A 22,652-nucleotide genomic window follows, 5' to 3' on the forward strand; every position below is an offset into this window, starting at 1 on the left:
AAGGCTTCCTTTAAAAAGTATATGTTTTGGCTAGACAAGATGAGGAATAAGAGGCACTGGTTTTGGCAAAGAAATGTAAGCGATAATAAATAACACATATAGGAAGGTATATGTATATTGCTAAAAATCCACCTTGGGTCTTGTTTTGGAGAAAGATGGACTAAAAATATTGTAAATAATCATGAATTTCTTTAAGTGCTTCAGAAGCATGATGCTGGACTGGAAAGCAGTGGGGCCCATAGTAGAGAAAGGGGTAAAACAATTACTAAATGAAAATGGAATCAAGAGAATGCATTTGCATTCGTTTTCACTCTGGGTAGAAACGTGGGGAATTTGCTCACATCAGAGCTATTGTTTTCAGGGAGGATGTTGGAAGAAATGAGTCAAATAAAGGTGATTACAAATGAAGCTCTAGGACTGGTGGACAAATTGTATGCCATCCAGGCCCACTGACATTTCATTTAAGAAGCTTAAGGAATTCAGATGTAAAATAGTTGATTTAACAAAAACATGCAAGGCTTCCATTCCAAAAGAGTCCAGGTAGCAAAAGTAACTCTGATTTGTACAAAGAGATCTAGAGGAGGCCCAGAAAATTACAGGCCAAGTGGTATTAAGCAGATAGAACAGTCCTTACTGAGAAAGAATCAGCATGGCTTCTGTAAAAGGAAGTCCTGCAGGGCAAATTGGCCATTTACCGGAAAAATCCCAATCAGCATCTGCCCTGAGTCAACCCAGAAATGGGAGGAGGAGCACAGAGGTGCCTGGCTTTGACCTATTGGTCAGTGTACGGTGTGGACACTGAGGAGGAGCGCAGGCATGGCAGTACCCAGCTTGGAGCGTTGTGAGTGACAAGGAGTGCTGTGGCCATGTCCTTCCTCACTGGTCCACTCCTCCCAAGCTGCTGAGGAGGAGCATGGGCACAGTGGCGCTTGGCTTTATGCCGGCCGGGTCGTGGCATGGTCAGTAAGGTGTAGCATGGTAGTCTCCGGTGTTTAACCTGCTGCTGGCCCACACATGATGGAACACAGTGGCACCTTCTTTCTTTTCATCTGGCTCTTCACTGAAATAATTTCACAATAGTTTGGCTTACGTTTAATGGCTAATCATGGGTTGACTGTTAACATGTGATCTAGTTCTGTGAATCTTGTTTGCCAAATCTAGGCTAGTATGAAAAAGGGTGATAAATATCTTTACACACCTAGGACTGTTTGCTTTGTCACACAGTCAATACAATTAAAATGGCCAATCTCTTACTGGCCTTACTGCAGTTCTCACTCTGTGGGTGTGTGGAGTCTGCCTCTGTTCCTATGCCATGGTTCTTCAAGTACTGAAATCCGGTTTAGGAAAACGGGTGGGAGAGGCACATGCTTGCAGTGGGGTGAATAAAACCAGTGGGTCTACATGGTGAGCAGTTGCACTTGTACAACTTTGCCAATGTGGAGATAGCTACTAAGTGGAGTGATTTAAAGCTGTCACCACACACTGGCGGTAAGGAACAAGAGTTGGACTTGGGCTGTTGGACCCTTCTCCGTCTCCATTTAAAATGGGACAGAAATAACTTTTTGCGCGTGTGCAGTGTTTCAGGCGTTTGTAGACTGCTAAGCTGTTTAAGAATGTGTGTCAGCAGGGAGTTGTTGCTCTTTTGGAGAGGTGCCCTGATACTAATCCTGCGCTTAGTTCTTCCAGGAGCAGTTGAGAATTGGCGTGTAGTTGGCAGAAGCCAGACATAATGCTTACAAGGTGGAGATGGAAGGGATGCCAGGTGGTGGAGCTGGTGTCTGCCCACCCTTCTGTGCTGTAGTTCACTGCTTTCTAATCTAATGGTTCTGATGAAGCTGGCTGTAGTCAAGAAAGCTGATGCTGCAATAAATCTGTTCATCTTTAAGATGCCACAGCCTCTTTTTACTGTGAAAGACTACCGCTGCTGGCCCTCTGGAATTTACTTCCTAGTTTTGTAACGCTTTCTCAGTATGCTTTGTTTTGTCAAGCAGGAACACTTTTTGTGTTTGTATGTTGTTTGAAATTCACTGTTCAGTTGGATTATTTAAAAGCCACTTTATTCAAAATTATTTCAAGCCACTTTATTCAAAATTTGTATCCTTCCTCGAAATGTAAAGTGCTCTCTCAATATGTTGGTAATATTTCATGAAAAAGTGTCAAGAATCATTAAAGAAAGTTGAGCACTTTTAAGTTACAGCCTATCAGGAAACTGTTCACTTCTTTGATACAAAGCATGAGCCTGAACAGAACATTTTAAAAATCCAGCAATTTTTTTTATCACAGTGAAGAATTAAGGTATGGTAAAAGTATGCTAGAGCTAGAATCAACTGGAATGCCAGCTGCCTGTACAACATTGTTTACTCTTAGGTGCAAATAATTATTATAATGAGGTCAGATTTAGAATACTTTCAAAATGCAGAATATGCATGAAGACGGTGCAAAATTGTTAGTCTAGGAAGTACATTATCTTCATGAGCAAGACTGTAGTGAAAAGCTTGACCCACAGCTCAGTAGGTTAGATTATATTTACTGTGTGTGTGTGTGTGTGTGTGTGTAAAATGCCATCAAGTTGCAGCCAATTGATCGCAACCCAGTAGGGTTTTCAAGGCAAGAGAATAACAGGTGGCTTGCCATTGCCTTCCTCTGCATAACAACCCTGGTATTCTTTGATGGTCTCCCACCCAAGTACTAACCAGGACAGACCATATTTACTGTACCAGTATACTTTTTATTTATTGTATCCTCATAATAGCCCTATAAGATAGTTTGAGTGTGTGTGACTGGCCCAAAGTCACCTGGAGAGTTTCTACAGCAGCATGAGGATTTGAACCTGGGTTTCTCAGATCCTAATCTAAAACTCTTAACCTCAACACCATGCTAGCTTTAGTGGGGTGGCTGCTCTTGAAGAGTAGAAAGCAGCCAGTCCTGTGTGAGTGTTGTAAGTTGCATGGTAGCATATCTGGTGGTTGGTGCTGGGCCTGGCCCCAATGAGTTGTCCCTCAAAGGCCAAAACAGCCCAGGAAAGGGCCCGCCCTCTTCCTTTTTCCTGACAGAGACCAAGGCTTGAAGCCTGGCAGTACTGCTGTGGTTGCACAGCAGTGGCCACTGAGAGCGTCTTTTTCTTAAAGCTACATGTGCTTCTTTTAGTTGGAGGTTTGAACCCCCAGTGTACTTTATTATTTAAGATTATATCTTTTTCTACAGACTTGGGGCTTTTCTCAGGTTTGTAGAAAGATCTGCCTTTCTGTGGCTCCAGTGTCCAATTATAAGTATCCACAGATGGGGCCATGTTGAGAATTAGATATATTGACAAGCAGGAACCTATAGATGGGGACAGATTGAGAATTCGGTGTATTGATCCACAGTAGTGTAGCCCACAGTCCCATTCCCTCTATTAAAGTACCTTCTTGAGCCATTGCGTTGTAATATAGCCCTATTTATAAAAATGCCCTTAAGAATTGTGTTCTGCATATTTCATGGAATGCAAGAAGTGTAGTGGCCTTCGTGACCTTCTCAGGCATGCTATTCCATAAGGTGGGGGCACAACAGAGAATATACATGTGCGGGCAGTTGTTGATCTCACTCATTTGCAGGGTTTAAATAGCATCAGATGAAGTTCTTAAATCTGATGTGTGAACTCAGCTTGCAGCTAGGGTTGTCAAGAAAAAATGTTGTGGAGAAAAAATGTCCTGTCTCTTTAATAGAGCCAAGGGATGATGCTTAACTCCATTGCCATGAAAAGCTTCAATTGTCCAAGCCTTAGGACATTTTTCTTCAAGTCGGTTGGCAACCCCAGCTGCAGTGTTTAGCCCTTGTAAACGAGAAAAACATGCTTTTCTGAACATCTTTTGACTTATAGGGTTAGATCCAAAAAACCATAAGAGGTAAGACAATAGAAGTCAGTGCTGTTTTGCAAACATAAGTGCTTATTTAGGTAAATCCATTACTTTCTGGCAAAGGTGTTTCAAAATACAGTAAGGGGAAATTGCTGTCCAACTGTTCTGGAATTGTTTAGTGACTCCTTTCCTCAATGCCCACAAGGGAAAAGCTCACTAATGTTTTTTGTTGTCTAGTACCTTATCACATCGGTAAACACCAGTGGAAAGGGAAGTCTCTGTAGCAAGACAATGGCTGGCCTCTGAACAAGGGAATGGCAAACAGAACTCTGAGCCAAAGAACCATCCATGAAGTAGAGTACTTGATCTGAGATGTGGCACCAGTTGCAGGCACCTCTGACCTACACGGTAGTAACGTCCTCCTTATTCTTGTTCAAATCTTGGAACTTGGCAGTACATAATTGTTTTAAGTCTTCTACTAGATTTTGAAAAATCTGTGTTTTAAGGATTCATTAACTCATGGTAGGTTGTAGATTCTATGTAATTTAAATAGTGGAAGTAACTACTAGAGTAAGCTGGCCAGCATCTTTTCTGTTGTTAGCTCTTCAGTTCTAAGGTATCTGAAATATATGTGACAACATCCATGAGATAAGTAGCTTTAAAAAGGACATTTAGCAAATAAAAACTTTGTTTATAACAAAGTGTGGCCCACAGGAGTAGTTTCAGTAGGCTCGCCATTTGCCTACCTGTTGCAGGCAAACCCCTGTCCTTGGCCCCTATACCCCATGTTTGTTGATGTGAGTGAGGAGCAGAAAAAAAATTGGGGAGGGGAATATAGTTGATGGTGACACTCTAGGAATTTCACCAATGTGTATGGTAAAGACCTGGAAGTGATGTCACAACTTCTATGACACACTAAGAATTTCCCCTTTTTCTGTGATCTTTACCATAAAGATTGGGGGAATTGCTAGAGTGTTGCAGAGGATGTGATGTCACATAACCTGAAATTCCATTATCCCCAGGCACACTCCCAAAATCTGCTAGAATTTGCTGGTGCATAGCTGGCAATTCTAAGTTTGGGTGATCTTGTTATCTCTTGCTGACTTCACTAATTGACCTGCTCTGTAATCTGACCTGAACAGCAAACCTACTTTGCCATGTTTGTGCATACTGGATATCATGCCAGGGATTCTGGATGGCCTTTATACAGTCACATCTCTGCTTTTTGATGTAGCCATACCGATATAGCATTAACAAAACTTCTGCCATTTTTATTTGCAGAAGGCATTTAGAGGAAGAGACTGTGTATTGTGTGGACCAATATGTGTCAGTGGTACATCTCTATGTATTCTTTCCAGAAAAGCACACTATATCCACATCTCTGCATGATCTCTCTTAGACTACCCAGTGTCATAAATCGTGAACAGATTTTCTGCTTGCTGCACCAAAGCATTCTTTTGTAGTGATCTGCTTTTTCCATGGCAGTGAATGCCAACCATTATCTTATATATGAGGAAACAGGTGCTTTCAGAAATGCTGCTGGTATGTGAAACTAAACCTGGTTTCTGCCTCTGTGGAATCAGGCACTGAAAATCAGTCTTGAAAATCTAAACTAGTCTCCCCTCTTTATCTGCCTAACCCCATCTTGTATTATGTTTCTTGGCCACTCAGAAGTGTGTTAGAAGATTGGACTGATACCGAGATGTAGGTGGAGGTTATATAAATGCTGTAAGAGAATCTGCAGAAGTCTTTGGCTGATAGTCTGTAGGAGGTGCTCCTGTTGTACAAATTGGCACAATCCTGTTCAAGTGATGGAATGCACCATTTCTGAAAATCATAATACAAGAGAGCCCAGGTTACTTTGTAAGCAGTATCCATTGGTAGCAGATATTTGTGTGAGTTTAGTGCTTGTATGTTGCCATGGCTCCACTATGTGAGATGACTGCACATCTTCCATATGCTGCACGAAAAAGGTTCTCAGATGGTCATAAGACCTCTTGAAATGAAGTGTGTCCAAAAGAGAAAATATGTACATGTTTCAAATTACTTATGAGTAGTTTTTTAGTACTGCTTTGCAAAATAAATATTTTTTTTCTTTTCAGTCATTTAGACCCTATTGAAATATTACAGCAATGGACCCAAGAAATGAGAGTATTGTTCCCAGTATCACTCAATTGGAAAATTTCCTTACAGAACATGACTCTAATGTTGTTTGGCTCTTAGTTGGTATGTAGAATTTGTTGTGTTGAGTATTACTTCCATTTTATATTAAGTACACATGTGTGTCCCTAATAGAAGAACTGATTAATAAGTGTCAATAGTTCTGTTGCATAGGTTAGATAGCTCACTCTCTCCAGTGTAAAAAACCTTTTCAATCAGGTAATTTGAAAAATAGCGTTTAACCAAGAAGCCACAAGTATTGGCCTCATATACACATTCATCTCTCATCAGTTGATATGATGTCATGAACAAATGTTGCTCGTAACTACTGCTACTTTAGTTCCTATATTAGACATTAGAGAATACCTCAATAATGGCTCTTCTGCTTATTGTATAGATAACACATTTTTAAAAATCCAGCAATGCTGTATATGCATATGGGCAGATCTGAGTGTGCTGGCTTTCTAGCATTTTTTAAAAAAATAGCAGCTCTTGCATCTTCAGCAGTGGTTTGTCTTCTGGCTGAATGACTGCTATTGCAAAATTAGTAGAGAGCTTCATCTGCCCATGTCCGTACACATCCCATTAGCCGATGGCATTGCCAGTGCTTGGGTTTCAAGGTTGTTATAATGTGTAAAACAAGTTTGGTACCACAGCTACAGCTATTGATATTATTAATATGAGCATTTTAACTTGCAAAGTGCTTTATAGTTTAAACTTGTCTAAGGCATATGTTAATTTCTTTTGCAGCTACAATTTTGTCCTGTGGCTGGATTATTTACCTAACATATTACAACTCTCGGAACATTGGATTTGTTTTAACATTTGTCCTTAACAGATTATATAAAAATGGCTACATTCATATTGGTAAGTTTTCTTGGTGTTAATGAAAATACCATAGAATAAACACTCAACTGTTGGGGTAATAATACAGGCCCAGGTTTAAGTCCTGTTATTTCAATAAAAAAGACAGAGAGCAAAACTAAGTATTTATTTTTACCACTGAAATCAACAGGACTTAATTTTTTTTCCATTTTGGATAATGTGTGTGTATGTATTCAATACCAGTGATGGTTTAATGCTCAGAAACCTTACTTTAAATGCAGGTTCCTTTTCCTTCTCTGTCCTATCTGGGAAAGTCATGGTTCGAGAAATCTATTACATTACACCAGACATGTCTATCAGGTACTTACTTGTTTACCAGTTATTTCAAATATGCAGTGCTTATTCACAATAGACAAGATTGCCCTCAAACAGTGGAATGGCTCAGGTGATATTCTTCATTGAACAGCTGTACTGGTGCTGTAAAAATGAACACCATAGAGTCAAATTAAATATTCTTATAACTCAAAACAATCTCTTGGCAATTTTCACTGTTCTTGCCTCTTTTACTATCATTGTTTTAGTCAGTGTTTCCAGTGCATGTTCCAATATTACTCTCCCCGAAATGTGGCCATTAGTATTCTCTTATGCACTACTTCCTCCTCCCCCTCTCAACTTCTGTTAATCATATGACATTCAGGAAGGACCCCCAAGAGTGTCTATAGAAGGTTTAATGCTGAGGAGCGAGTCCTTGTTTTCTAGTAACAGAAACTCTCATCAAATGTAAGCTTATACTAATGTTATTGTGTCAAAGGCTGGGAAAGATCAGTGAAAAAAATAAGTCCTCGTTTTTAATGAAAAGATAGCAGTCTTCCCTATGCTGGGCCCATCTGCTCTTACAGCACAATCCTATGCAGAGTTACTCAAGTCTAAGCCCATTGAAATCAATGGAGTAACTCTTAGACTGGAGTAACTCTCCTTAGGATTGCACAATTACTCTGGTTCCGTGACTTGGCTTAGGTTAATAGAAAACCGACAAAAATTGGAGTGTTAGGATGGTCCTTTCAGGGCTTTAGAAAAGGGATATAAAATATCATTCTGTAGTGGCTGTTGCTGTTTTATAATTCATTATATAAAACATGCAATAATTGTTGTTAATGTCTCTAATTATGTAAATGTGTATTTTAGAATCCAAGATGGATTTCTTATATTTCGTTGGTGGAAGATGTACAATCCAAAGCAGAAACAGCATGGTAGGTTTTCTCCAATGTTTAATATATTTAAAAGATGTTATGTTTTAATGCTGGATTTTGTTTCTGGGAAAGAACTCTTTCATACAGTAAAAGCAGATGGTTCCTTGTAACTTTTCCCCCTTTACTGAATATTAACATTTATGAAAGGAATATTGGAAGGTCCAATTTGTCTAAAACACATCTAGCACAGCTCAACCCTTATTGTGTCAGAAATAAATAAATATTACTGGTTGAAAGCTGATGGAAATTTTAATTATTCCCTAGAGGCTAATTTGCCTGGGAATTAGTTTCATTTGTTTTGCCTTCTATAGTTATATGAAAGTAGTTCTCTGTTCATTTGGTCTGTTCTGACTTGCACTAGTCTCAGGACTGACAAAGCACCCTGCTCATGTCTCCTATTAAAAATACACACACACACACAAAAGACACCCCCCGAAATCCCAAGACAACAAATCAGTAGGACATAAGAGGTAACTTGGTAGAGCAGAGCTCAGTGATACTTCCAAGCAAGAGAAAAGGGCAGCAGTCCTCTTCTGCTTGATTCCAGCAAGCGGTAGTCAGATTTATTTATTGGTGTGTTTATTGGATTTTTATCCTGCCCTCATCCCTGGCCGTAGCCGGGCTCAGGATGGCTACCAACAAGTCAATATACAAATGTATAAGGTTGTAGTTAGGTGTGTTTTTCATTAAATTTGTTTAGGCTCTTTTAGATATGTCTTTTTAAAAGCTGTCTAAGCTAGTGGCTATCACAGTATTTTGTGGTAGTTAATTTTGTTAGGAATCGATATGTGATCACCATCAGATCCCTTCACTTCTAGGTGAGAAGGCTATGGGAGGGGGATGAATCACAAAATGGCTGCCACAGGGGCTGGGTATGATCACAAAATATTGGGAGGTTCAACAAAACGTTAAGAGGTTCCAAGCATCCTCCTGTGATAGAGGCGGCTCTTTCCAAACTGGATGCTCCCTGCAGACACAAGGATGATGCCACCTCTTGGCCTCTTTTGAAGCATCTTCCATTACAGTGGAGAAGAGTCAGGATTGGGTCTTTGCTTTGGGGAAAGAGATGCTTTGGGAGAGAAGCAAGTGGGCCTCAGGAAACACACTGGCCAGTGCCATGGTGCCTATAGACGTCATATTGGGTATCACTGGGTTAGGCTGAGAAGGATTGTTTGACCTAATGCTACCCATTCACTTTGATGGTTGAGTGGGGATTTGAATCTGGGATTCCCCGAGTCCTAATCCAATATTCTGTGTCAGACTGGCTCATGGGATTTGAGTGATGGATCTGATGATGGATGGAGCATGTATGATTTCCTTTTCCTTTTATCCCTTAGAAGCTCCTTGATCAATTGATCTTGAGCAGCATATATCTAGTGTTGGAGGGATATAAGGATTGAAACAAATCTTGCCACTGACAATGTAGCCTTGGGGTCCCTATCGCTTAGTAAAAAAGGCATTATGTCAGTCACAGAGGCATTGGATTTGTATATTAAAAGGGGGGAAATATAGTGCGATTGAAGTTCCTCGTAAAAGCGGCATTCCAAAAGGGCATGGGCTAATGAGTCAATAGAGCCAGAAGAGCCAGGGCAGATCCTTTCTGAGTATGGTATATTCAGAATTCTGCCCTGCGTTACCATAGAAGGGTTAGCATTCAATCTAGCCAAGCAAAAAGCTCTACAGAGACGAGGGGTTGTCAGATAATATGTATAGGCAGGCAGACCACGTGGAGGGGGTATTCCGAAGAACTGGGATGAACAGACGCGACGAGCACGAAAAGTAGTGCTGTTATAATCGAGCTCTTTAATGCACTTTTAAATTTTGGTAAAAGCTTCAGTTTTCCCAAGATCTAATAACATATCCTGCGAGAAGCCTAACAATGACAGTTTCTTATCTAAGATTTTTTGCCATGAGGATTTAAAAGAGTCATGCTTCAGAGAAGCTAGGAACCCCTCAGTGCTAAAGCACAGTTTAAGGTGTAGTTTAAAGGCAGCCAACCACGCCCTAGCTTCAAGTGACATTTGGCCAAACTCGGAACGAAGAGTAACGCCAGCAACACATCGAGGGGCATTTAGGAGTTTTCGTAAGAACTGAAGCAGTGGACGATCTATAGATTCATTGATGACTGTTATCCAGATGGCAACACCAAAGAGGATAATTGGGGTAATTTTCAGGTTAAAAACCTGAATAGCTCCTGGAATATATTTGCCACCTTTGGTGTGAAAAAAGTTGACAATGGCACCAACCCCAGGTTTAATTTTGTTGGACACTGCTTTTTGATGGGCATTCCAATTTAGGTTATGGGAAAACAGGATGCCAAGGTAAACAAACTCCTTGACTTGGTCAACCTCAAAGCCATCTAATACCCAGCGAAAAAGAGGTATTTTTCTCCTCTTAGTGAAGATCATAATCTTAGATCTATGATGGTTTATTTTAAGACCTTCCCTAGAGCAGTACTCAGAAAAAGTTTGCAAAGACCTTTTCAAACCAATTCTTGTGCGGGACAGGAGAACTGCATCGTCAGCATAGAGTAGAATTGGGGTGGGATGACTTGCAAGCTTTGGGGGGTGGCAAAACTCTGAGAAATTGGTTGCCATATCATTCAGGTATAGATTAAACAAGAGAGGAGCAAGGAGGCAACCTTGTCTAACTCCCTTGACCAGTTCAAAGGACTCAGTTAGTTCTCCTTGGTTGCTACAACAAACCTGAGCTGTGAGGTTAGTATGAAATTGCTGAATAAGCCATAGTAACCTCCTATCCATAGTATGATGTGATAGTTTCAACCACAGCCTCTTCCTCGGGATGGTATCAAAAGCTCCCTTAAGATCCATAAAACCCGCATAAAGGGTGCCATTTCGGGGGGAGGAATAGATGGCTAGATGGGAGAGCACTAAACAGTGGTCCGTGACAGACCAACCCCTTCTAAAGCCAATCTGTTCCCAGCCAAGGATGTCATTATTCTCAACCCAGTCCAACGGCCTCTTTAATAAGTAGGAGGAATACAATTTGCCTAAGCAAGACAAAAGGCTGATTGGACGATAACAGCTTGGGTCAGAGAGCTGACCCTTTTTAAAGATTGGGACGATAATAGTATGTCTCCAAGATTTTGGAATGGCTCCTGATGCATTAATTTGTGTAAATACGGGAGCAAGAATGTTGGCCCACCATTCGCTGTTGACTTTAAAATGTTTGTAGGGAATTAGATCAGGACCTGGGGCTTTGCCTGAGCGTAGACGATCAACGAGCGGTTTTAATTTCCTTAGGAGACCCATCTGGCCAGGAATTCAACAAAATAGAAGGTGCTACAGGTATAAGTCCCTGGTTTTCCGCAGAGTAGGAGAAGAGGCTCTTGAAGTAAGCTACCCAGACCGATGACGGGGACTCTGACATATGATTTATGCTGTTATAGAGTTGTTTGGTGTGAAGAGGCCAAGATTGGCAAAATTTAGGGTTGGGTCTGAGAATGCGTGGACAGGATAGGTAGTAGTAAAAGTTTTAACGACAGCTTTGATCTGTGGATGATGTCACTTGCATCATTGGTTGTTGTGGTGATCTCATAGTTGATATCTGTATAAACTGCTGTAGTGGTAATAGTATTCCAGTTAAAATGGACTGTTGTATCAAAGGAATCAATATACCGTTTCCTAAAAAATGAATCACTAGTGCAGTCCCCTAAGCACGCAGTACTGTGCCTCTCTCCATTGCGCACTTTCCCACATATTTCAGGGAACACACATGTTATAACATCAACCTGAGACTGGCTTACGTAAAGGGCCACCCTCATGATTGACAAAAAAATAGCCAGAATTATTGGAAAAGGAAAGAAGGAAAGACTTGTTTTGTATTTTGAGCATAAGGCAGAGGGCTTTTTGGAGGGGAAGGAGTAAATTTTCATGTTTTTATCTTGGTAAAGAAATATATAAAGTACAGAGAGAAGTGGTTTGAAGACCCAGTTTACGCAAATGGAATCTTAAAGCAGTTCATGTCTCTTGGGTAAATGTAATGGGTTTGTCTTTAAAGGAAAAAAAAGTCCTCTAGGTAATTATAGAAAAATGTTTTTTAATTAGGTCATACTCTTTGTAATTGAAGATTTGGTTCTTCATCAATGTGCTGCATCGTTACATGTGATCATACATAGTTTTGAAGTTATCTCTTCAAATTACCAATGAATAAAATTAATGTGACGTATGGGAAAATGTCATCTGCTACAATCCTTTATCTGTAATAGTGAGGGATGCAGTGTAAGCTTTAATTTAGGCATGAAAGTAGAAACTGGACAGATGAAGACGAGGAGAGGATTAAACCACTGTGTTGCAGTTACCTTGAGAAAAGTAGCCATATGTAAACCAAGCTCAGATTGTTGAGAGTCCTGAAATTGCTCTGGGACTATGCAGTGAAAACTTGGTGAGGAAACCGTTAGACACTCAGTGGAAGCAGGAGCCACTGGCTACCTTTTCTCTCCTTGTCCTTGTTTATCTCGGTGTATCTTATCTCTTCCTTGAGAGCTACAATTAGAGATGAGGGGATAAAAGAGATGGAGGAGCTCCTGCTTCCTTGCACGTTTGCCTGCTGCCCCTTCCCTCTTTCTCTGCCTGGTTCCAGAGCAACTTCTGATTTTGCAACAGCTGGAGCTTGACTTACCTCTAGCTATTTTAGAAGAGGTGAATTTATTATGTAGCCTGGCCCAAAGTTCACAGACTTTAAGTTCACTTATTAAAAATATGATCCTGCTTAAAATCACTTTTGAAAAGTTTTCCTGGCAAGAATGCCTTGAGTTGAAATGTGCTAGCCATGCCCTGGGGAGAAGGTGTGTAGACGTTTGAACTAGTATTTGCTAATCATGCATACTGGCTATTGATTGTTTTGGAAGTTCATAATTGAAATGTCAGGTGTTTGTATGCCTCAGTTATTTCAATGGAGGCTGTAAGGATTATTGTTTTATAATACAGTATATGTGTGCATTTATACATTCATCATGTTTTCCCAGAAGTTCCTTTTCCTGCTTTGCTGAAGTTATCTTATTTAAAAACTACTTAATAGAACACTTACATTTTTTTGCACTTTATTAGACCCAAAGGCAGAAACAAGATTGTATATCATGGTGAATGATTTTGAATTTCATGTCTACAATCGCTCTGAAGTGTACTCACGACTTGAGGAACTATTTGGTTTGGACCCAACCATAATTCCACAAAAGAAAGAAGAAGAAAAAGCAAGAGAAAATGGGAGGGAAAGAACACAGTCAGATATTGGAAGGTAGAACTACGTATTTACTTGAGTTACTGTCTGAATGTTGTGTTTTATTTGGTCATATTATTTTGAGTGTTTGTTCTGTCTAAAAATGTTAAATTGGCATCTTAAAATTGATGTGTGCATTTGAACATAATCATCTTTGTTTAGGCTACTGGGCTAATTAGAAACTGTTTGGGCCTTGTAAGTGACAGAATTTTGGAATCCCATTGGTTGTAGAATGCTGTGTAGAAGGTTGCTTTTCCAACATAATCTTACTGTGTATTCTTGTTGAGTATAGATAGACATTAAAACTAAAGAAGTGGTGTTTTAAAAGCAAGAGTGGCAGTACTCCATGCATTGCCTAATTATTGGTTGAACTATTATTCTCCTTGTGCTAAAATCCCAGATTGATTAAAAAAAAAAAACTAACAAAATTTCTGGCAGGGTATGAGCTTTCTGAAGAAGTGAGCAGTGGCTCATGAAAGCTCCTACCCTGCCAGAAATTTTGTTAGTCTTTAAGGTGCTATTGGACTCTTGCTCTTTCCTACTGCTAGTGACAGACTAACAGACTGCTAGTGACAGACTACTGCTAGTGACAGCCCATCGTGATTTTTAAAAAATACACATAGATCTCAAGGTCATGTACTGTTAAAAGGTAAAATGTGGAAATTAAACTCGTTGAATCAAACATCTTAACAATAGAATTGCGCTATTAATTTGCTAGTTTTACATTACAGCTAGAATTCTGTTTTAAAGGTTATTGGAATTATTTTCAACTGTTTTGTTTCACATTTCCTTTTAAAGTAATTGTAATTAACTTTAGGGGATGTTTCGAGGGGACTGGTGGCCTAAGTGTTCAGGCAGTCATTTTAGAGCAAGATGTTTCATTTTTACTTCAGTGAAGCCCTTAGAGATAATGCCTTATAATATATCAAATCATAGTAAGCCAGTGATATGTAAGTCCATCTTCCTTGAAACGGGGCTTTATGGGAAAATTGGTTTTTTGCTGATTTGGAACATTTACTGGATTATTGTAGTTTTAAACAATTTTAAGGGTGTTTTTACCATTGTACAAGCTTTGTGAATGTTTCACGATGACAGAATTGTTAGGGCATCTTCTATGCATATGTAGAATGGACCATACTGAATCAATAGTATTGAAGATAGTAACTGATAGTAACTATGAACACAGATTTTTTTCCAGTCCTCTCCTTGTTTTGGCATGAAATTTGAAAGGAAGGATTGAAATGTACAGCAATTTTAGCTGTATTATTTGAAGAGGCATTTAATTATATTATTTTGATTTATTTTTCCGGTAGAGTATTTACAACTGTTGGAAATCGGTACCCTGATTACTGTGGAATCATTGGCTTGAATCCCACCACTTATTTCCATCTTTGGAAAGGAAGTGGGTGATTTCTGCCAGTTTCCTGCCTCCCACTGCAGACGCCTACTGTGCCCCTATTCGGTTCCTGAATATCTACTGATCTTCAGGAGCAAAACTTCAGGGGACACCAGACAGCTGCATTGGGACTAGAAAGAAATCCCTATTTTGCAAGTTGGATGCAGGCCAATATACCCCATGCACTCTTGGGCTACTATATTTAATGCTAGAGCATATGAGTGGAAAGAAATGTATATGTGAATCTATTTCTTTCATTGTGATGGGCTAGGCTCTTGTGGGCAAGAAAGCTCCAGATGTGCATCAGACTTTATGCACGATGTTGCTAAAAGAGTGTTAGAGCACAGGAGAAATATAAGTAAGAAGTTAGTGGTGGCTCTGTGTTGTGTATGTGTTGTCTTTTTAATGGATTTAGGCTCTTTTTCTTTTCCTGAGGCAATATTAACAGGCTTAGGCTATGGCCCTATGCACATCACTTGGAATTCAGTTACATTTCAATAAATGAGTCTGGTTGGTTTCCATATATGATTGGGGCATCAGAATTATTTGTTATCATTATGTAAATGTGATGCTTTCCCCCCTCAGTGTTAAAGTAAAAAGTGAATCTTATGATCCCTCATCATCGTGGAGATCTCTTATTCCTGTCATCAAAGTCAATGTTAGCACTGTAAGTAAATACACTGCTGTTCCCATTTTGCCTGCTTTTTTCCTCTTTCCGATGTGAAAGCAAGCTGTGTATTTAACAGTCTCAGAAGCCTGCTGCTGAGATAATCGTTATCTTCAGATTAAATACTTGGCTTTTTAAAGGTTCCAGAAAAGCTGTCCAAAAATGTTTGACTTGTATACAGACTAATTTAGGCTGGAACCAAGCATTGAAAACAGCAGCTCTGTGTCGTCTTCTTGTACTAGTAGTGTCTGAGGATGTTCAGTGTATGACATCAAACTGTGAATTTCCCCACTGTTTCGTTAGCTGTGGCTTATGAGATCAGGGAAACTCACATGTTTGCGACGTCACATGTTTGTGTATTCCTAGATCTTACTGAAAAAAATGAGACAGTGTTTCTTTTCAGCAGATCCTTATGCTTATTGTAACATTAAATTACAGAAAATAATAGTTTACAGAACTAGAATAGTGTGAGAGTCATCAGGGAAAAGGATATAGTAACCTCATATATAACTATGGCTTGCTGGGTCAGTTTAGTGCCCACATTTTAATACCAAATTGAAAGATTCACTGGTCAGACTGTACTATTTGCTTATTAAAAAGAACCATCACTTTGAAAGCTGTTTTCACAACTCCTTGTTTTCTCTCTGTATAAAGTATTCATTGATTTACATTTTAGTATAGTGCTGTGTCAGTTCCAGAAGTCTATTATTCAAAGATTCCTGTGAGAGATCGCTTCTGTACGCCACATGATAAAGAAGCTGTTTTCATTTTTATATAGCCCAATCTTTGTCCAACCCAGAAGAATGTTCCTCAGAGAATTATTAGATAAGTCACTTATAAGAAATGGCCTGGAGAAGATACAGTTCCTCTTGGGAAATTTATAAATATGTTTTATACAAATTAACCCCGTTTTCAGTGGCAGTACAGTCACTGTTATGGATTTATCCTCAAACAAATATCAACAGTAAAGATGATTAGTTGAATTCACTTACATTGTGGTGACTAGTTTCCTGAAGGGTAATCTCCTGTTCTTGAAGGGTAATCTGTGTATTGTGAAAAACGTTTTGTTATAAATTGTGTGATAACCTTTGCTTAAACAGTGAGTACCGATTGATATATCATAAACATGTGTAACTGCCCTATTATTCTGTTTATAGAGTGGTGCAGTGGCTAGAATGTCAGACTAGGATCTGGGAGAACCAAATTCATATATCTGCTCTAACATGGAAGCTTGCTGGGTGACCTTTGGCCAGTCCCAAACTATCATCCTGACCTAATTTACAGAGCTGTTGTGAGGAGAATTACGTCAGCAGCGTTGGGTACCCACTGGGGAGAAAGGTGGGGTATAAATGAAGTAAATAAATCAATAACTCTAACAGGAACAAGTTGTTGGCTGCAATCTTAAAGACACTTTCTTGAGAGTAAACCCCCTTTAAAGCATGGAACTTCTGAGTAGACCTGCTTAGGATTGCTCCCACTGTCCTTAAAGGAGGAGCAGGTATCTTACTCATTCCTCTATCCTGATGACAAGAATTAAAAGATAACAAAAATAACTGTGTTAGATAACTGTGTTTCTCTTAAATTAGGGTCGTTTGGCCTTTGGGAATCATTATCTGCCTCAGACAATCTGCATTAACTTTGATGATGCTTTCTTAACTTATACAACAAAACCACCTTCAAGTCACCTTGATCAGTTTATGCACATTGTAAAAGGAAAACTGGAAAATGTGAGGGTCATGCTTGTTCCAAGTCCAAGATATGTTGGTCTTCAAAATGATGAGTAAGCAATTACTACTTAAAGCATTAGTTTATGTGAAATAATCTGATTGTACTGTAAGTTGTTTTCAGTGTTGATTTCAAGCCGATTGTCTTAAGACACTGTACATCATCAAGTACGGGTTTTTTTTTGGTCCTTTATGTATTTCTGTGTTTTGCTCTTGGTCTGATTATTGAAGATGATCTGTCCCTATGAGCTTAGATTCTATTTTAGTGGGCAAACCATTAACGAATGAAATCTAGGGCAAGGATAACACAACTTCTTTTTTGGAAAGGCAAATCAAGTCTTCAGCAAAGTAGGGGAAAATTACAAGTATGGGTTTAAAACTGCATCGTTTAGGTAACAATAAGAGTTCCCCCCTGTCCAAAAGCATAATTTTTGTGATTTTAAATTAACTTTAATTTTTAAAAAATATATCCTAGTGGTCTTGTCTTCAAGTGCTTAGTGAAAATACCTTGTGTATTCTTAAAAGTTATGATATTTCACAGTGCCCATTTTATTCAATAAGAACTGAAATAATAGCACATTATTCAGCACAAGTGTCAAATCTATTCTGATGGCAGAATTTATTTATTTACTTTATTATAGCCTGCCTTTCTTGCTGAGATTAGAGGTGGATTACAGAATGTAAAATGATACAATCAGTTCACATTGTAACAGGACTGGGATTGCAGAATTAGAAAATAACGTGAAAACAAATTGTCTAAGGCAAGATATGCTATAAACAATGCATAAAGTGGAATTACAAATGTAGGAGACAGTGCCGTAAAAGCAAGATACCTGCAATAATCATTTAAATTACAATGCTATTCCATTATAAAGGAGCCCTTCTGAACTGTTGCATTCTACTATAATTCTAATCCTTCTATAGAAGTGTCTCCCTGAATATTTCTGTTTTGCAGATTCTGCCCAGAGATAGGCAAGGAAAAGATTGATGTAGGATTTGGGCATGCATGGTAGACTCTTCTTCCATTAACATCCGATACAATGTGGGCAGACTTTGGTTATCGCTATCCATAGTTTAGTTCTAAACCCAAACTGGAAAACTGATCATGCATCATGTTCTTGGCAGCTGTGATTAAGCTGTCTGAACTGGCCTGCTTAGCTGACTTCGCTAGTTGCCATTTCCGCCTTCGCCTGAAGTACTGTTAAGGCTGCAGTTGTACACCTTGCCATGTGTGATGAGTTCCACTGATATTAGTGGGTTTAGGTGCATTCGGCCAGTACTGCAATTGCAGTCCATTTTAATAAAACATTTTTTATCTCCTTGGGTGGAGCTATTATAAAAATTCAAGTAATAGCGTACAGGCATTCTACAAGCAGCTGATAACACATACGCGCAGCCGTGAGTGGACAAATGAGTAAGCCATACATTATCCTGAATTTTGAAAGAGGGGTGCTCCCAGTCTGAGAAGTATATTCTGTACAAATGACTGAATAGAAGATGACTCAACCGCAACTTGCAGTTACTTTTTCACAGTATAGTAGAGAACATAATTTTACTCCTTTCTTTTAATAACAGACCACCAAGATTAATGGGAGAAGGCTTTGTTGTGATGCAATCCAATGATGTTGATATCTACTATTATATGGATGAACCAGGTAATTGTTGAATTTATGATTAAGGCTGCAGTCTTACTATCAGTTACAGAAGCTCAGTTCCATTCAACTAACCTCACTTTAACTTGGGTAATCAGGACAATTAGCTGTATGACTGTAAAATGTTCCTATAGAATATTTAGATTCAAGTCCAGTAGCACCCTAAAGCAGGGACCCCCAGTGTGGTGCCCATAGGCACCATGGTGCCTGCCGGCACCTTTTCTCATGCCCACTAAGTGTCGTTAGGAAGTGGGTGGGGCCTGATAAGGCTTTTGCCCAGCAAGACTTCTGATTGACTAATGCAAGCCCGAAGACACAAACGCATAAGACATACTACAATGGATTAAGCTTCAAACGCAGATTTAGAGTGAGGTCCGAAGTCAGTATGGTGTTTGTTTGCTCCCTGTTCTACTCTTACCTAGTTCTCCTCATCACGAGAAACAGGTAATGAATCCACAGGGAGGTCCTGCATTTATCTGACCTGCTGCCTCCCTTTGAGAGGGATCCTGCCCTTTTCTGACTTTTTTGTTGATTAAGTTCTTTAGCATAAATTTTCAGAAGTGGTCATAATTTGGCAGGCTTGTGATATGCATTTTTACTGCATAGTTTTCTGCTAGTTAGGGGAAAATATATAGATATGTTCTTTGAATATTTATTGTTTGAGGTTTTTTTTTCTTTTGCTGTTTTCTTAAAATATAGGTCTTGTTCCAGGAGAAACAGAGGAAAATAATGAGGAAGAAACAAGTAGTGAGGACAGTAAATTGCAAGACCTTCCCCCCTGCTGGGGATTGGACATAGTTTGTGGTAAAGGAACTGATTTCAACTATGGTCCATGGGCTGACAGGCAAAGGTACTGTGGTGAATCCTTTTGACTGTCTCTGCTGTAGTAGACAAAGGCCATTTCCACTTGGAATGTTTGCCTGAGGTTCAATGCCATTGGGAAGCAGGTTTTTTTTTTCTTCCCCACAGCACCACGGTACATTTATGCACCTCACCGGCTTCCCCAGCTTTTCTCTGATCTTTCCCACGATCCCTCTGATATTTTCTTTGCTTTTTCCCAACCATTCTTTGCTGCAAAATTTCAGGAAAGATCGCAGCAAAACCTGGAAGACTTCCAAGCCCACCCACACAGCAGCCATTTTCTCTATCCGGTTCCCACAGTGGCCACTGGGGGGGGGGGCTTTTTGGAATTTTTTTTTAAAATGGGCAGCTGAATATTGTTATATCGATATAACATTATAACCATCCGTGTATCAGATTCTCTGAACCCCAGCTTTAATTTAAAACAAAAGCCTCTACCCCCTTCATTGCGAAGATATCTCTGCAATGAAAGGGGCTAGAGCAGTGGTTCCCAACCTTTTTTTGACCAGGGACCACTAGGACTTTTTTGTTCGGTGCAGGGACCCCAAGGTTCAAAATAAAAATTCAGAGAATTTGAAAGTAAACTTTAATCATAACTGTTAGTTAAACATTAAACTTAGAATAATATTTGAATATATATTTTTATAATGTGTGTGTGTGTGTAAAGTGCCGTCAAGTCGCAGCCGACTTATGGCGACCTCTTTTTGGGGTTTTCATGGCAAGAGACTAGCAGAGGTGGTTTGCCAGTGCCTTCCTCTGCACAGCAACCCTGGGATTCCTTGGTGGTCTCCCATCCAAATACTAACCAGGGCTGACCCTGCTTAGCTTCTGAGATCTGACGAGATCAGGCTAGCCTGGGCCATCCAGAGAACTTTTAATTGAAAATATTAATTTATTATGGGTTTATAACTTTGTTTTGCGGACCTTAATTTAGTTCTCGCGGACCCCTGGGGGTCCACGGACCCCTGGTTGGGAACCAGTGGGCTAGAGTCTTACTTTTTAAAGCTGGGATGACAGAACTTGATAAACAGGTTGTTATAAAGCCTTGGTGGTGGGGGCGGGGAGTTGGCTGGGGCAGGACAACTACTGGGGAAACCTGCCAATGCACTGTATTGGCAACTGTAGCAGCAACTGGGAAACTACGCAAGTCTGTCCCCACGTGGAAAGCGCTGAAGAATGTTAACCACAGTGCGTCCTGTAGAATTCTCATGTTTGTTTTCATGTGCATTCTGGCGAAGGCTCAAAAACTGCCTGAAAGGCGATTAATTTGGGCAGTAGCTCAAGACCATCCTCGGAATACCGTTCTCTCTTTTCGTTTAGCCAGGCATGAAGGGAGCTGAGCTATGTTATCAGCACAGTGCAAGACTTCAAAGCGACCTTCAAAGCAAAACAATTGAGAACTGTGGTCATAGACATCCTCCACTGCCCTCAGTCCTGTTGCAATGAATGGATTTTGTGCATACTAGGATAAAACTGGGCTATATCTTTACTAGTCAGACTCTTGAGTAATATGACATTCAACAACTGTATCCTATTTACTGTCTGTGGATGTTATTCTCTGTAAAATATCTTTAAAATGATAAACCAAGTTGATTTTCTTATTTAACTCCTTTACTCTACTGATTTTCGTAGGGACTGTTTGTGGAAATTTTTCATCCCGCAAGATTACCAAGTAATGAAAGTCTCAGAACTTCCACAGCCTGGGAAGCCACGGCAGATCCTTGCTTTTGAGCTGCGGATGAATATAATTGCAGATGCCACTATTGATTTGCTCTTCACAAAAAATAGGGTAAGTAATTTTTTTAAAAGATCCCCCCCAGCAAATGCCAAAATGAAATGGAACAATACAGTAAATAAAGTCTCAAAGACAGTGTTGGTTGAGTGCAAGTTTACATTCGAACATTATGCTTTCCACATTTCCTAAAATGTATTGTTGTGCCTAGGCAAATTAACAAATTTTCTGAATTTCTCAAGGCTTTGTGTATGTATAATATATGTATAAATAAAACTGGATAACAGAATGTAATTTATTTATATGTAATGAACTACAATGAAAAATACACATTTGTGTGTTATTCCCCCGCCTCATAAAAAACCCTCAAAAAATAATCTGATGATGGCTGAAAAGGCTGCAGAAGGGGTAGAATCTTGAGAATAACTACATGTCAGTTATAGGAGAAAAAGGGAGTTGGAGGCGTAGTCAGTCTCTTCAAGCACCTAGAACTTGGGCAGATCATGAAAGTGGCATGAGGATTTCCAAACTGTTTTCCCCACCTCCTGAAATTCCTTGTGTGTAGACCTTGAACGTCTATGTAGATATGAAATTTCAATAAACTTTTCACAGCGGGTTTTATTCAATCATTTTTTGAACCTGACAAGTTGACAGAAGCAGTTGGTTTTTGTGTTAGGCCTTTCTTCACCTCTTGAAAAGCCAGTGCTGAGGGATGAGGGACACTTAAGGACAGTGTGGCAAGGGCAAGGAAAAGAAAAAGAATATTGGCTAAAATCTCCCAACTCTTGTAGGAAAAGTTAGTGCAAGAGGGTGTGTTTGTGTGCTTGTGGGGGAATACTTTGGTCAGTTTCTCCCCATTGTTTTATGTTCTGATGTGCTTCAAGATCTACCCTCAGTAGTGGCTTTTTGGAGGCAAAGGGAATTGCTGGTGGAAGGTGAAGTTACTTTAAATCACTTAACGCTTATTTGCTTTGTTTATGTAAGATTTGCATTCAGCCCTCTCTCGTTTGACTTTTGTAACTCAAAACTAACTTTCAACCATAGTTTTACTTTTTAAAAATACTAATGATAGCTCAATCTGTCTGGGAAGCTCTTTGGGTGCATTCTTTATATTGATTTGAATCAGTTTTTTCATGAAATAGAAGAAGCCTTTGATACCATGAGAGGACTGATGCATCTGCAGGATTCAATTTCATTAGCAGCCCTTTCATTAGCAGCCCTTGGTAGAGCTGTTATCCATTCCTCTGCTCATGACCTAAAATGAATAATTACAATGCCTTAGATACTTGACAACTTTTCTGTTCAACATCA

General features: G+C 39.5%; 1 protein-coding gene across 1 annotated transcript in view; it reads left to right on the forward strand.

The window, feature by feature from the left end:
• The window catches only part of BLTP1 (bridge-like lipid transfer protein family member 1), a 141,818-nt gene that overhangs the window by 5,947 nt on the left and 113,219 nt on the right, over window positions 1–22,652 (forward strand). The window contains exons 2-11 of the mRNA XM_056855866.1: window positions 5,939–6,062; window positions 6,747–6,863; window positions 7,103–7,181; window positions 8,007–8,071; window positions 13,141–13,327; window positions 15,291–15,372; window positions 16,959–17,152; window positions 18,672–18,751; window positions 19,448–19,598; window positions 21,242–21,398. Coding sequence (XP_056711844.1) covers window positions 5,969–6,062; window positions 6,747–6,863; window positions 7,103–7,181; window positions 8,007–8,071; window positions 13,141–13,327; window positions 15,291–15,372; window positions 16,959–17,152; window positions 18,672–18,751; window positions 19,448–19,598; window positions 21,242–21,398 — 1,206 coding nt within the window. The 5' untranslated portion in view covers window positions 5,939–5,968. The remainder of the gene's footprint in view (window positions 1–5,938; window positions 6,063–6,746; window positions 6,864–7,102; window positions 7,182–8,006; window positions 8,072–13,140; window positions 13,328–15,290; window positions 15,373–16,958; window positions 17,153–18,671; window positions 18,752–19,447; window positions 19,599–21,241; window positions 21,399–22,652) is intronic.

This window comes from Euleptes europaea, chromosome 9 (genome assembly GCF_029931775.1).
Source record: "Euleptes europaea isolate rEulEur1 chromosome 9, rEulEur1.hap1, whole genome shotgun sequence".
NCBI classification, from domain to species: domain Eukaryota; kingdom Metazoa; phylum Chordata; class Lepidosauria; order Squamata; family Sphaerodactylidae; genus Euleptes; species Euleptes europaea.